This window comes from Echinops telfairi, unplaced genomic scaffold (genome assembly GCF_000313985.2).
Source record: "Echinops telfairi isolate 266 unplaced genomic scaffold, ASM31398v2 ScPeMD7_1;HRSCAF=3_0, whole genome shotgun sequence".
NCBI lineage: Eukaryota > Metazoa > Chordata > Mammalia > Afrosoricida > Tenrecidae > Echinops > Echinops telfairi.
Window position 1 is genome coordinate 82,113,583 of NW_022103896.1, and position 14,052 is coordinate 82,127,634.

Below are 14,052 nucleotides of genomic sequence, written 5' to 3' on the forward strand. Positions count from 1 at the left end.
AAAGTACTGCAAGATCATTTCTACGGATGCAGAAAAGGCATTTGCTAAAAGCTAACCTCCTTTCTTCATGAAAATTCTCAAGAAGATTGAAATAGGGAAGTTCCTAATCTGATTACGGGTATAGATAAAAATCAATAGCCAACATTATACTTACTTGAAAAAGATTGGGAGTATCCTCTGTAATTGGTTACAAACAATCCCCAGATAATGAACAAATTTCATCTGTCTGTTTTCAAGTTGAATTTATATATCACCATGATTAGGTACAGTTCATATTATAAAATCAATTAGTCAAACGTTTGTTTAGTATGTAGTATATAATGTATCCTTCTAAACACAAACCATAAAGAAACACTTCCAGATACACTAAAATATTTTAACAGAATGATACAGTAATATTAATCATATTTGATGTGTGTTACAAAGTAGTGTCCACTTGTCATTACAAACCATTGTATGTATCTCAAACTTTTAATATATTAGGGTTTACATAGGTTGGTTTATAACTATAGATTGCATGTAAATTGGATGCCCATACGTAAAGAACAAGTGTACAAAAGATGATCAGACTCCACCACCTCTATTCAACATTGAAGCAGAAGGTCTAGCCGGAGCGATGAGGAAAAAAGGCGCCTCGACTGGAAAAGGGAATCTAAAATTACCTTTATCTGTGGGAAACGCAATTCTATGCCGAAGAATTCCCAAGAAAATTTCTTGAGTCAAGAAAGGAATTTAGCAATGACTAAGGGCACAAGGTTAACATCCAAAGATCAGTCAGGTGAAGGAGAAGGCAACAGACAATAAGAAAGAGGTCAACAAAAAAGGATGGAGCTAGGAGAGGAAGACACTGCGAGGATCTCAAGAGTTGAAGACAATAGTGGCAAATACTATTGTATACACAATCCTACAAATAGATAACCATGCATGCTGGATGGGTCTGGCAGAGCGTTGGTGTATGCCCATGAAGATGTGTAGGTTTGACAGAGGATATTTGTACATAGTTATCTACCTTTGCTGAAAATATATCCATGAATGTGGAGGCACAGATAATGGATACGTTATGAAAATATTTTAGACGTAACCAAACATCTTCAGTGAATGAGCTGCTGGGTCTAGGGGACTATACGACTATAGCCTCAGGAGACACCAATGTTAATTGGCCTAACATAATCCACAAAGATGGCATACTGCATCCTACTTCCATACCTTTACTGGTATATATCCAGTAAAGGAATTTTATTGCTTCGTCTTTTGCTATTTATATTTCCAATTGTTTGAGGAAGCGCCATACTGCTTTCCACAGTGGTTGCACTGTTCTACAACCCCACCAGCAGTGTATAATGGTTCTAATCAATCCTCACCACCGCCAGTGTGTGTTATTGTTTGTTTGAAATTTGCTATAAATGCCAGTGTGAGGTAATATCTCATCTTAGTTTTGATTTGCATCTTTCTGATAGCTAGTGATAATAAGCATTTCTTCATATGTTTGTTGACAACATGAATGTCTTCTTTGGTGAACTATCTGTTCATATCCTCTGCCCAATTTTTACTTAGATTATTCATCATTTTCTTGTTCAGGTATTCCATTTCCCTATAGATTTTAGAGGTGAGTCCCATGCCCAATGTGTCATTGCTAAAATTTTATCCCCATCAGGGGATTCCCCTTTTATTCTTTTGATTAAGTCTTTTGATGCACATAAGGGTCTTATTTTAGAAGGTCCCAGTCATCTATATTGTCTTCTACTGTTGTTTTTGTATTATATTTGGTAGTGTTTTATGCCCAGTATTGGGACCCATAAATTTGTCTTTGTTTTCACATTAACGATCTTTATAGCGCTAGGATTTACATTTAGATCTTTGGTCCACGTTGAGTTCATTTTTGTATGTGGTTTGAAGTATGGGTCCTGTTTCATTCTTCTGTGGCTGGAAATCCAATTTTGCAAACGCCATTTGTTGACGAGATTATCTCTTCCTCCATTCATGTATTTCAGCCCTTTGTCAAAGATCAATTGTCTGTAGGTCATGAAGTCATTTCTGGTCCTCTCTTTTGTTCCATGGGTCTGCATAGCTATGTTGACCAGGTTGTTTTGACTTCTGTGACTGCGTTGTAGGCTTTCAAGGTCAGGAAGTTAGAGGTTTCCTATTCTGGTCCTCTTCATAAGCAGTGCTTTGCTTATCCTGGATCTCTTTCCTCTCTATATGAACTGGTATATTATTTTACCCCGTTTCTCTAAAGAATGATGCAGGGATCTAGATTGGAATAGCATTATATTATACATTTCCTTGGATAGTATTGACATTTTTCACAATGCTAAGTCTTCCTATCCTCGAGCATGGAACAATCTTCCATTTTTGCGTGTGTCTTTTGGTTTCTTGTAGTGGTGGTTTTTAGTTTTCTTTGTACAAGATTTTTTCTTCTCTAATTAAGTTTATCCATAAGTATATCATCTTTTTTTGTGGCTATTGTAAATAGTAATGATTCTTGATTTCCCTTCAGCGTTTTCTTCCTTAGTATACTGGAATCTAATTCATTTTTGTATATTGATCTTCTACCCTGGCATGCTGTGGACTCTTTCAATTATTTCCAACAGTTTTCTTTTAAAGTTTGTGAGGTTTTCTATGTATAGAATCATATAATGAGCATATCTAATTCACTGCCATAGAGTCAGTGCCAACCCACAGCGATCCCTAGTGGCATAGTAGTTATGCATTGGGCTGAGAGGCACAAGGTCCACAGCTCAAACCTGCCACTTACTCCAGAGGAAAAAGACTGAGCTTTCTACTCCTGTAAACAGTTTTAGTCTCAGAAACTCACAGGAACAGTCCTACCCTGCCCTATCGGGTCTCTACGAATCTGCAAATAGAGCTTTACTTCTTTATTAATTTGGATGCCTTTAATTTTTTGTTGTTGTCTGATATCTCTGGCTGGGACTTCAGCACAATATCAAATAGGAGTGGTGATAAAGGACATCCTTGTCTAGTGTGTTCTCGAGGAATGCCTTCAGTTTCTCTCCATTGATGAAATATTGGCCCTTAGTTTTGTTTATATGGCCTTTATGATGTTGAGAAATGCCCATTCTAATCCTATTCTTATCAGGAATAGATGTTAGATTTTGTCAAATGCCTTTTCTTTATCAATTGATACAATTATGTAGCTCTTATCCTGTGTGTGTGTGTGTGTATACCATGCTATTTTTTCGCCTGAAGATAAACCACTTGCCTACCCGATATGAAGCCCATTTTATTATGAAGTATAATTAAAGAAAACAATTTTGTTGAATTATAGCGGCTAGAACTTTGTTGAAATTTTTTCATCTATGTTCATAAACAATATCAGTCTGTACTTTCCTATTCTGATAATATCTTTGCCTGGTTTTGGTCTCAGGATTATGCTCACTTCATAAAATACATTCAGAAACTTGCATACTTTTCCATATTCTGGAATACTTTATGTTGAATTGGCACCAACCTTTCTCTGAAAGCTTGTCAGAACTTCCTGATGAAGACATCTATCCTTGGACTTTTGCTGTAGTTATTGGGAATTTTTTTAATGCCCTGATCAATTTCTTCTTTTCTTATGAGTTTGATGAGCTTGTGTTAGTTTAGGTGAATAATGCAGTTTTAGGAATTTGTCCATATCTTCTAGGTTTACAAGCTCATTTGAGTACAGCCCTTCATCACATTCAGTTATAGTTTTACTTTCATTTAGTTCTGCTATGATGTCACTCATTTTTTTTCTTATTCTTGATATTTCCATTTTTGGAAAATTTATTAGTGGTTTGTCCATTTTGTTAATCCTTTCAAAGAACCAACATCTTTCCATGGTGCGTTTTTTTCTGTTATTTTCCTCTTTTCAGATTCATTTATTTGTGCTCTAATCTTTAATATTTCATTTCTGCCGGTGACTGGTTTTACTTTATTGCTCATGCTCTCATTGTTGAAGATGCTTCCTTTGGGTATGAATTTTGGTTCTCTCACCTTTCTTCTGTGCACATTTGGTCTATAACACGCCCTCATGTTTTATACAGCTTTGGCTATATTCCAAAGGTGCTGTTGTACTTTTGCTCTTGTTTATTTCAAGTAATTTCTTAATTTATTCCTCATTTATTTACTTACCCAGTAGTTATTAAGCAGGGTGCTGTTCAGTTTCAATGCATTTGTGTGTTTTTTTCCTCCTTGGTCTTGCTGTTCCTGATTTCAAATTTTATAGTACCGTGGTCTGAGAAGATGGTTTGTGATATCTGAATATCTTAAATTATTAAGACTTACTTTGTAGCCTTCTTCCTTTCATGGTTTCTGCTGAAAATCTGAGTTTATTCTTTTTTTTTTTTTTAGCTGCTCTCAGGATTCTCCACTTCTCTGTGATATTGGAGAGTCTGTCTACAATATGTCATAGTGATTTTATTTGGGGAGTACATCCTGTTGGAGGCGCTTTCAGTTCTTTGAATAGTTATATAATTCAATTAAAAATGGGCAGAAGACATCATTGGAAATTCACCAGAGATGATATCCTGGTGACCAACAATCATATGAATAAGTGCTTGTGATCACTAGCTGTAAGAAAAATGCAACCTAAAACACCGGCACTGATAGCAAAATTCACAAAACAAACCAAAAAATGGCTGGAGAGGATGTGGAGAAAGGGGGACCCTCATACACTAATAGTAGGATTACAGAATTTTACAGCCATCATGGAAAACAATGTGGTACCTACTTCAAGGTGAATGTAAGTACCATATGACCCATCAATCTTTCCACTTGGCATATTTGCCAAAGAAAGAACAAAACATGGATAGGCATAAGCACAGCCCTGTCTTGCTCAGCACTATGTGCAATAGCAAACAGATGGAAAGAATCGAAACGCCCATCTGTGAAGAAATGCATAAAGAAACGCTGGTACACACATACAAGGAATACTACACATCCCTAAAACGCAGCGATGAAACGGTCAAAACACTTCATAACATGGAAATATTTGGAAGATATTCTGCTTAACAAACTTAATCTCATAAAGACAAATACTGATGCGGCCACTATTTAAAATGAAAAAGCTCAGGAAATATGATTTTTGTACCTAAAAGAGCAATATTTGAAGATTCCAGAGAAGATAGGGGGAGGGGAAGGAGAAGGGGGGAGTAGAAATAAATAAACTAATAGATAAATAAGAAACACAGAAATTGTGCAATTACACATGGATATATAGACACATGGATATATAGACACGTGCACACACACACAAGAAAATAATTTCAAACTTATGGAATCTGGACTTTCTGGAGTCATAGAGGGTAGATGAACCCTGAACTTATTGCCCTAAGTTAACTTTTATATTTAAATGAAACACACTCCCTGAAGCCTTCTCAAAACGAAACAATAAATTATCTACTAATGACCACTTGCCTTAAAAATCTCTGCCCTTTTAAGATCTATGTATGAGATTACATTGCTCATGACAATTTGAAAGATTAGATTGGAAATTTAGGACACAGTGATTTATTTTAATGTAGGAAGAAAAACTCCAAAAAAAAAAAAAGGTGAAAATGATTGCTTAGCTCCATGAATGTAATTAATGTCACTGAATTGTATGTAGAAATTGTTGGATTAGTGTGTTGTTTTATGTATATTCTCAACAACAAAACTAAAATAAATGATTAAAACTAGGACTGTAACCATTTTTCATGTACAATTCAGTGGCATTAATTACATTTCCTAGGTTTCACTAGCATCACCACTCTATTTTTCATAAATGTTTTTATCATCCCAAACAATATCCATGCCCCTTAAACAATGACTCCCTTTTTTCTCTACTCCCCAGTTCCTGATCATCACTAATACACTTTGTGTTTTTGTGTTTGCTTATTTTAGATATTCAATACAAGAGGGATCGTGCAATATCTGTTCTTTTGTGGTTGGTAGACTTCACTCAGCATAACGTTTTCAAGGTTCATCCATGCTGTACAGGGTGAGAACTCCATTGCCTGAATGATATTCCATTGTATGGGTGTTCCCCGTTGTGCTTATTCATTTATCCTTTGATAGACACTGTATGAAGGTCAGCCAAAAACTATTGCTACAAAACTATAAGAGCCATTTTTGAACAACAAATAAGAAAATATGAATCTACTATTTCTCTACATATCCTCCATCCAGGTCTATACATGCCTGAAAGCAGTGTTACCTTCTCTCTAACCTAAAGGATTACTGGCTGCACTGGTAAGCATTGAACTGTAAACTGCAAGGTCCTTGGCTCAAACCTACTTGTTGCTTTATCGGAGAAAGAAGGAGCTATCTGTTCCTGGTGAGATCTACACAACACAGTGGACATGTATCACAATCTAGTCCCTGGCAGTTTTTTTTTCTTTTTCTTTTTAATCAAACCTGAAGAATTCTGAACTCCTCTATTTCCACCATATCAAAATGGCAGTTTTCATTCCTCAAGGGACTGAAATTATGGTCCTTTGAATTGTTCTTTGAGTTTAGGGAACAAAATGAAATCTAAAGGGGCAAGATCGGGACTGTAGACTAGATGGGGCCAGGACCCCCTGCTGCCCGCCCCCCGCCCCCAGCTCCAATTCTCGTAGGACAGTCCTTACCACCCTTGAATAATGAACAGGTGCACAGTAGGGCTGGGGAAAAAATCCTCGGAGCAACTTTCTGGACTTTTTCTTTTCCACCAATTCAGTGAAATATATATATATATAATATAAACATATATGTAATATAAACACATATATTATGGATAAGTGAATATGTATATATGTGTTTTAAACTTCTTTCTAATAAGTCTCGGTGATCATCTGTGTTCTTCAGAAGAATCTATCAAGATTACACCTTGTTACTCCCGCAAACCAGTTACCAGAATCTTCTGAGCTATCTGCTCTGCCTTGAATTAAGCTGGCCCACAAGATTCCTTGGAAGTTTTCATTGGACTATGCTTTCTAAACAGCATTAGAAGTACAGACTTGTCCCATTTTGTGATCTGTTCTGTAAAAAACATCTTTGTTTGCTGAAGTCAAGACGTTCCCTTAAAATTGTAGAGCTTGAATCCTATGAGACCCCAATTCAGTGGCTATCATATCAATAGGAATTCTATGATCTTCTTCCACCAGTTTCTGGACTTGATTACCATTTGTTTTGTGCGTTAAGGTTGACAGTCTTCACCCCCCTTGGCTTTTCTTTGAAATCTTTCTGATTTACCTTAAAATATTTGGTTGATCTAACAACTGTTGTTTTCTGTGGGGCAGCATTCCTGTAAACTAGTTGCAAAGCTTCAATTATTTCAGAGCTGTCCATTTGAAGTTTGTTACAAAATTGGCACTAGTCTTGACCTTAAAATGATTTGTATTCAACATGCTATAATACATATCCTAAAAAAAAGGAGACTAAGTCAAGTGCATTACTGAGGGTTCTGCAGCCATCATGTCCTCTTTGGAAGAAACCGGAGTGTGTAAGAACAGGAACCTAAAACAGAAGCTTTTGACTTAGCCTGTATTATGTTTTAATAACCTAGATTGTTTAATTCTAATTATTCAGTTTTCTCAGCATCAGGGCATTTCAAAAAACACTTCAAAAACAATAACTCCTTTTTCTGAGAATAGGTGTAGGTACATATTACCTATTTAAGGTCAATTCTATAAGCCATGGTATTAATATCCAGAATTGTGAAACTGAGCCTTTTAAGTCCAGGATCTCACAGGCATCACTGAATAGCACTTACGTGATCAGTTCCTTCTTAAGATCTCTTGCATGGAGTTTGGCTTTCGGACTCGATATGGAGGTGTCTCCAGTAAACTTTTTTTCCTCTAAATTCTCTTGGGAACTCATTGCATCTTTCTGGGGAAAAAAAATATAGAAGCACAAGAGAGCATTAGTAAGCCCTGAAAAACAAATATATTTTTAAGTCATTGGAGAGAGTTTTAAGTTTTCATTGAAATTTTTAACACGATAACTCAGTTGGCTTGAACTTAACCATCTTCATAATGGAGATGAAATCAAAGCTATAAATCAGAAATATAAGGCATGTCCTAATTGTTATGGCCTTCTTTTTATTGGTGAAGAATGAGAAATAATTAATGGGGTCACACTTAAAACATTCACACTTTGACACCTATAACTGCATTTTGAGCTGTGTAATTAACTTAATATTATAATATGCATCAAGTTTTATTGCTCAATGAGTGCTTCCTTATAAAGTAGTTTCTTTTGTATATACCATGTAACAGCAATTGGTACAATATAAAAAATATTGAAAAAAATCACATCTCTTAAAACAGAAATGAAATAAGTTTAGGTTAGCAGAATATCCTTTCTGATAATCAAATAATTAGGATTTCGATGGTTTGTCTAAATACACAATAACTGGGGTCAAACTTTTAGGCTTTGTTTGGATTTGTTCAGATATTTACTTTTATTCTTTCATCCTTTCCTCTTGTTCTGAACTCTTTTTATTCTAAAGTGATATCTTTTAGTGCTTTTGCTCATTGAATGGATATTCTTATTGAATATTATCAAGTTTCACAGTCTTTTTAAAGTTTAATAACAGTCTGTATATTAACAAAGAACCCCTTCTACTCTACAGATACTTATTTACCATGTGGTATATTAGCATAAAAAACTCAGGTTATTATTCCTAAATCACATATTTTGCTTGCTTTCATCACTGTGCTTTTTATAACTAGTAATAATAATACTGTTCGGACTTAATCTTACAAACAAAAGAACACCACTCTCATTCTTAAAAATACCAAGCAAATTATTTGGGGAATAGTGACAAATGAATAATAATAAGTTAATCAACTATTCTGTATTATCGAAGATAAATCATCATTGAGTCAAGTGGATATACAAATGTTATAAAACAACAATTTTAATAATGGTCAGCCTACATTCAAAATGACGGGGAAAAACATAATCTTATATTTTTCCAATCAGAGAAAAAGTTTAAATATTTGATCTTCATAAGACAAATGATTTTTTCATGAATTACCTGAGTGACAATTAAACTCATTATTTCATACAAGCACACACTTTAGTAAATCCATGTAATAAATTACCTCAAGTAGCATTTACTAAGATCAAATTAATCAAACTAGTTTAGTACAATTTCATTCTTCATATTGTTAAAGTATTAAGAATATCATTTCATTTCCCTGATAAATGTTGGAACGTAGTAGTAGAAGTAATGTTGCACCATTGAAAAATGAAGAGACATGAGCTACATAATAGTTTCATTTTAGAATACAGAGAGATGCTATTTTAATAGTGCCTCTAAGAATGCTAATGAACATAGATAAATTATCTTAAACTTTTTAAAGTTTTGAAACACTTCCTAGTTTACACCTGATACCACCACCATCCACTTCAATGATGGCTATTTAGATGGTCCAGGGTAGTATTTTTCATTTAATTTATAAATATCTTTGCTCTTGGAAAGTAGATATAAATGCTAAATCAAATATTGTCTTGACATAGAGGAGTCATTGTTTTGATGTTGACACGCTGACTTCTTTTCAATAACGGCATGAAGTAAAGGCTCATTTTGTTATTTTCTCTGTGAGCAAGTTAAGGAGAAAGGAGTTCAAGAAGGCTTGCACATTATGGTTCAACTAGAAAAGTGACTACTGTTGTTCTATTGATTGTATACATTCTGGAAGGCAGGAAAATGGGGGGTTTGACAGAAATGATCAGTTATTAAAGTTTAAATTATTGGTTGAAGAAAATGAATACAAAATAAGGCTTTCAGAATACATGGCATTTTATGTGGTATTATCATATGTAGTAATTTTTTAACAGGGTAATTTTGTAAATTTGAAAGTCAAATTTTTTTGTTTTGTTTAAGCTTGTAACTCTTTTAAGCAACAAAGCTCTATGTAAGCAACTGCACTGTGAAATAATTTTCTTTTGCTTTTGTTCAATATACTAGTTCCTGAAATTTGAAGAATATCTATATACAAAACAAAAAAAATCTAACTTACTGCCACTGAGTCAATGCTGATTCATAATACCCCTCAGTGGGTTTACAAGCTTGTAACTATTTAGAAAGCTCAGTCTCTCTCCCTCGCAGCTGTTGGTGGCTCCTAGCAGCTGACCATGTAGATCACAGCTCAACGCGTCACCAATACACCACCAGGGAGCATACGCACACACACACGTATGTGCACACACACACACGAATTCCCGGTGGTGCTGTAAGCTGGTCATTAGGCTGCTAAGCACAGGATCAGTGCTTCCTACCAGGTGATCCACAGGAGAAAGATGAAGCCATCTGTGCCCATAAACAATTTACAGTTTTGAAAACACTTTATAGAGATGCTATTAGTTGGATCGAATTGATTCCAGTGGATGTACATATATATTCATATATGTGTGGTATCTATGAATGATATATCATTATATGTAATCAAATTTTATGGAAAAATTGAATTTAAAAATAATGGATTTTTTTCCATGAATATTTTGAAGAGCTTCTTCATGGGTATATATGCATTTGTGTGTGTGGTGTGTGTGTGTGTGTTAGATAGATAGAAAAAAAATACTTAGATTCGTTTTTACAGAATAATTTCATATTGGAAAAATTCTTAATTAGCAATGTGTAAGATAAATAAGTATTTGTAAGATTTTTCCTTTGCACAGCTTAAGTTAGCATTTAAAAATTATAATTATATTCCTGTGGCTATTTAAGAGTGAATGTTTTCTATTTATGTAGTGTTTGAAGAGTATATGGATTCAATGAACTTTCTTTAATGTACAGATTGAAGTTAATATTGATTTCAGGAAAGAGTTGAACATAATGGTAACATGAATAACAGATAATAGCATGTGGCACTTTTAACATTTTAAGCCCTGAAAATCTTTGGAGAACTGACAGTTGAATGAAACTGACAGCCCTGGTTAATCTCTGAACACTTTCCTTTTTGAGATATTTTGACTTATTTCCAGATTCAGGAATTTTTCCTTTTAGAGGGCATCTGGCCAGGCTATTTACTTGAGAGAGACAGACAGTATTTTCTGGAAATTATCCCCCAAATTAAACAACTGTTGTGCATATGAACAAGATAACAAAGAATTATGATAGGGTATGTGTCCATGTTGTGGTGGAGTGTTTGGGAGACAGGAGGATGAATGTATGGAAGCAGGCACAGCCCAAACTCATCTTGAAACACTGTCAGTGAACAGTGTTTAGGGCCATAAAAGTCTATGTGAATGTTTTGAGAATAATGAGGGCAATGAATAGTCAAATGTGCTTTATACAACTGATATATGTATGGATTGTGATGCACTGTATGAGCCCCTAATAAAATGATTTTTTTAAAAAGAAAGAAAGAAACAATAGGACCTTTAAAAAAAGAAAAAGACCACAGCCATCCAGTCACCTGGAGATTGACACTCCTGGAGCTTCAGCCGGCAACCCTCAGGCATCCCTGTGACCAAGTTGTCTCCACAAGACATCACTTTTCCACCTGTAATTTCTTCATTTTTCTCTTTTCTTCTAATTTTCCCCAATAGTCCTGGATGTCTTTATTTCTAATATTTTAATTTTCCATCTATCCTTGCCCTCTGCCTATCCACTGTCATCAAGTTGATTCTGAATCACAGTCACCATCTATAGGGTTTCTGAGGCTGTAAATCCTTACGGGAACATAGATGGATTTGAACCGTTGATGTTGAGATTTCTGGTTCATTATTTACTAGACACCACCAGGGATCCTTATTCCTTGCCTGCCCCGCTTCTCCCCACTGCACCTCACCCCCAGCTTTTAAAATTGTTTCAGGGAAGCCCAGATGATTTAATTTCCATATGACCAAAGACCATATAGAAGGTTATGCTCTGGACCGCTGACTGCAAGGTCAGCAGTTCGAAACCACTAGTGCTGGGTGGAAGAAAGATTAAGTTTCTCTACTCAAGGAGAGAGTGATAGTCTCAGTAAACCACAGCGGCAGCTCTACCTGCCCTAGACTCGAGGGCCTAAGGGTCACTCTGAGTTGGAATCAACTCAATGGCAGTGAGTTTGGGAAGGACCAACAACTCTTCTTTCCAGACCCTTGATTTACTCCTCTAAAAAGTTGACAAGCATTTTTTGCTCTGTATTCTGTTAATGAATAATGATATTTGTGTCTAAAGATACCTTGCATTTATTTTTATTGCTCATGACATCCCTCTTATATTTCCTTAATGAGGAACTGAGTATAATTCAGTTTTCCAAATAATACTTATCAAGCATAACATCTTCAAAATTCAATACTTTGCATGACTAGAGTACTGGGGCACATATGGAGGACCAGAGAACAAAGGGTTAGACGGTGCATGAAGAAGGAGTGACAGTGATTCAGACGCGTTGGTCTGTGTTCCCATCAGCAACAGCTTCCCCACACAATGAGTCACTTATTTTCAAATGACTGCAACAGTCAGCACTATGCTTATGAAAGTTTGTCAACTCAAACTTCAGGTAAACACTTTGAGTTCAAATATTCACTTAGCATCTCTAAAGTTCCTTTGCTATTTTTAGTGACATTGAACCCCATACAGCTTCTAACGTTTATATTCCTGAAGACTTATATCGAAAATTACAGCAGTAAATGATTATGTTGTTCAACCTTACATCACTCTCAAAAAAGCATGATATTAACTAAAAATTATTTGGGGGTAAAATTTCTGGGAAAATAAAGCACTGTCACAAATATATAAGCATCAGATGAAAACATGCTCTAAACAGTAGGTTTTATATATAAAGTTATCAAGGTGAATCCTATGGTTTTTAGAATTATGAAAAAAAGTATATTGGAAATTAAAACTAAAGTGTTTAAATATCTGCTATGAAATGTCATCTTTTGCTATCTGAAAGCCCAAACAACCACAACAATAGAGACCCAATAGCAATAGAGTGTTGTCACTTACAGTGATCCTACCAGGCACAGTAGGGCTGCTTGCTTGGGTTTCTGAGAATATAAATCTTTATGCTTGCAAACCACTTTTTCTTTCTCCCCAGGAGAAAGGTTCTAATTGCTGACCTGTGGTTATCAGCCCAAACCATAATTCACTAGAGTATCAGGGGTCCTGAGTGATAAGATATAGAGCCAAAGAAATCCCTGAGAAACTTAGTAGATGCTCAAATGGGAGCAATATTTCAGAATACAAAAAGTACAATATTGACATTGGATATAAATTTGTTTCATTACTACTCAAGATCATATCCTAAGTCTGACACTGAGTAGGAATACAAAGCAAATTTCTGGTGAGTGCCTTGTTCATCTTTCATTCTCTACATGGATAACGACAGAGAGTTTAAGTCTGCCTCCGTATTGGGATTGAAAAATCCCTGGAGAACCGATCACAATGATGTACGTATAACACCCTCCCTGGAGGACAGACAACAGAAAAGTGGGTGAAGGGAGATGTCGGACAGTGTAAGACATTAAAGAATAGTAATAATTTATAAATCATCAAGGGTTCATAAGGGAGGGAAGGTAGGGGAGGGAGGGGAAAAATGAGGAGCTGATACCAAGTGGAAAGAAAATGTTTTGAGAATGATGATGGAAACACATGTAGAAATGTGCTTGACACAATGGATGGATGTATGGGTTGTGATAAGAGCTGTCCGAGCCCCCAGTTAAAAAAAAAAGGCCCTGGAAACGGAAACACGTCAGAATTTTGAGCCTCACCTATGTCACCGATTGTAGGGTTGCAATTTAATCATGCTGCGAATCACTGTCCTTCAGAGAACTTGAGGCTTTTATGAAGTGCACTCTGGGCGGATCTGTCCCTTCAGTGACCCAGGTGTAATATACCTTGGCTCTGCGAGGAACTGGCTCGCTGGGGATTGAGCAGCTTTTGTGAATGGTTGGGACCTCCTCCCCTTTTCCTAAAGCCAACCTACATATAGTGGGGCGGACTCAGCAGCAGTGTTGACAGCGCGGTGATGATGCCTCCGAACCATCTCCCCACTCCCTGCTTGTTCCTGATTCCGGCGTTCAGACCAGGTGTGAACACCGAGCGCAGCCGTCGCCTCTGAAACTGCAGTGGACGTGGGTTGCTGGTGGCAGGAAAAGGCACAC

General features: G+C 36.0%; 1 protein-coding gene across 1 annotated transcript in view; it reads right to left on the reverse strand.

The window, feature by feature from the left end:
• Positions 1-14,052, reverse strand: part of ST18 (ST18 C2H2C-type zinc finger transcription factor) — a 132,858-nt gene that overhangs the window by 39,278 nt on the left and 79,528 nt on the right. Inside the window, exon 13 of the mRNA XM_045292036.1 lies at positions 7,718-7,833. Coding sequence (XP_045147971.1) covers positions 7,718-7,833 — 116 coding nt within the window. The remainder of the gene's footprint in view (positions 1-7,717; positions 7,834-14,052) is intronic.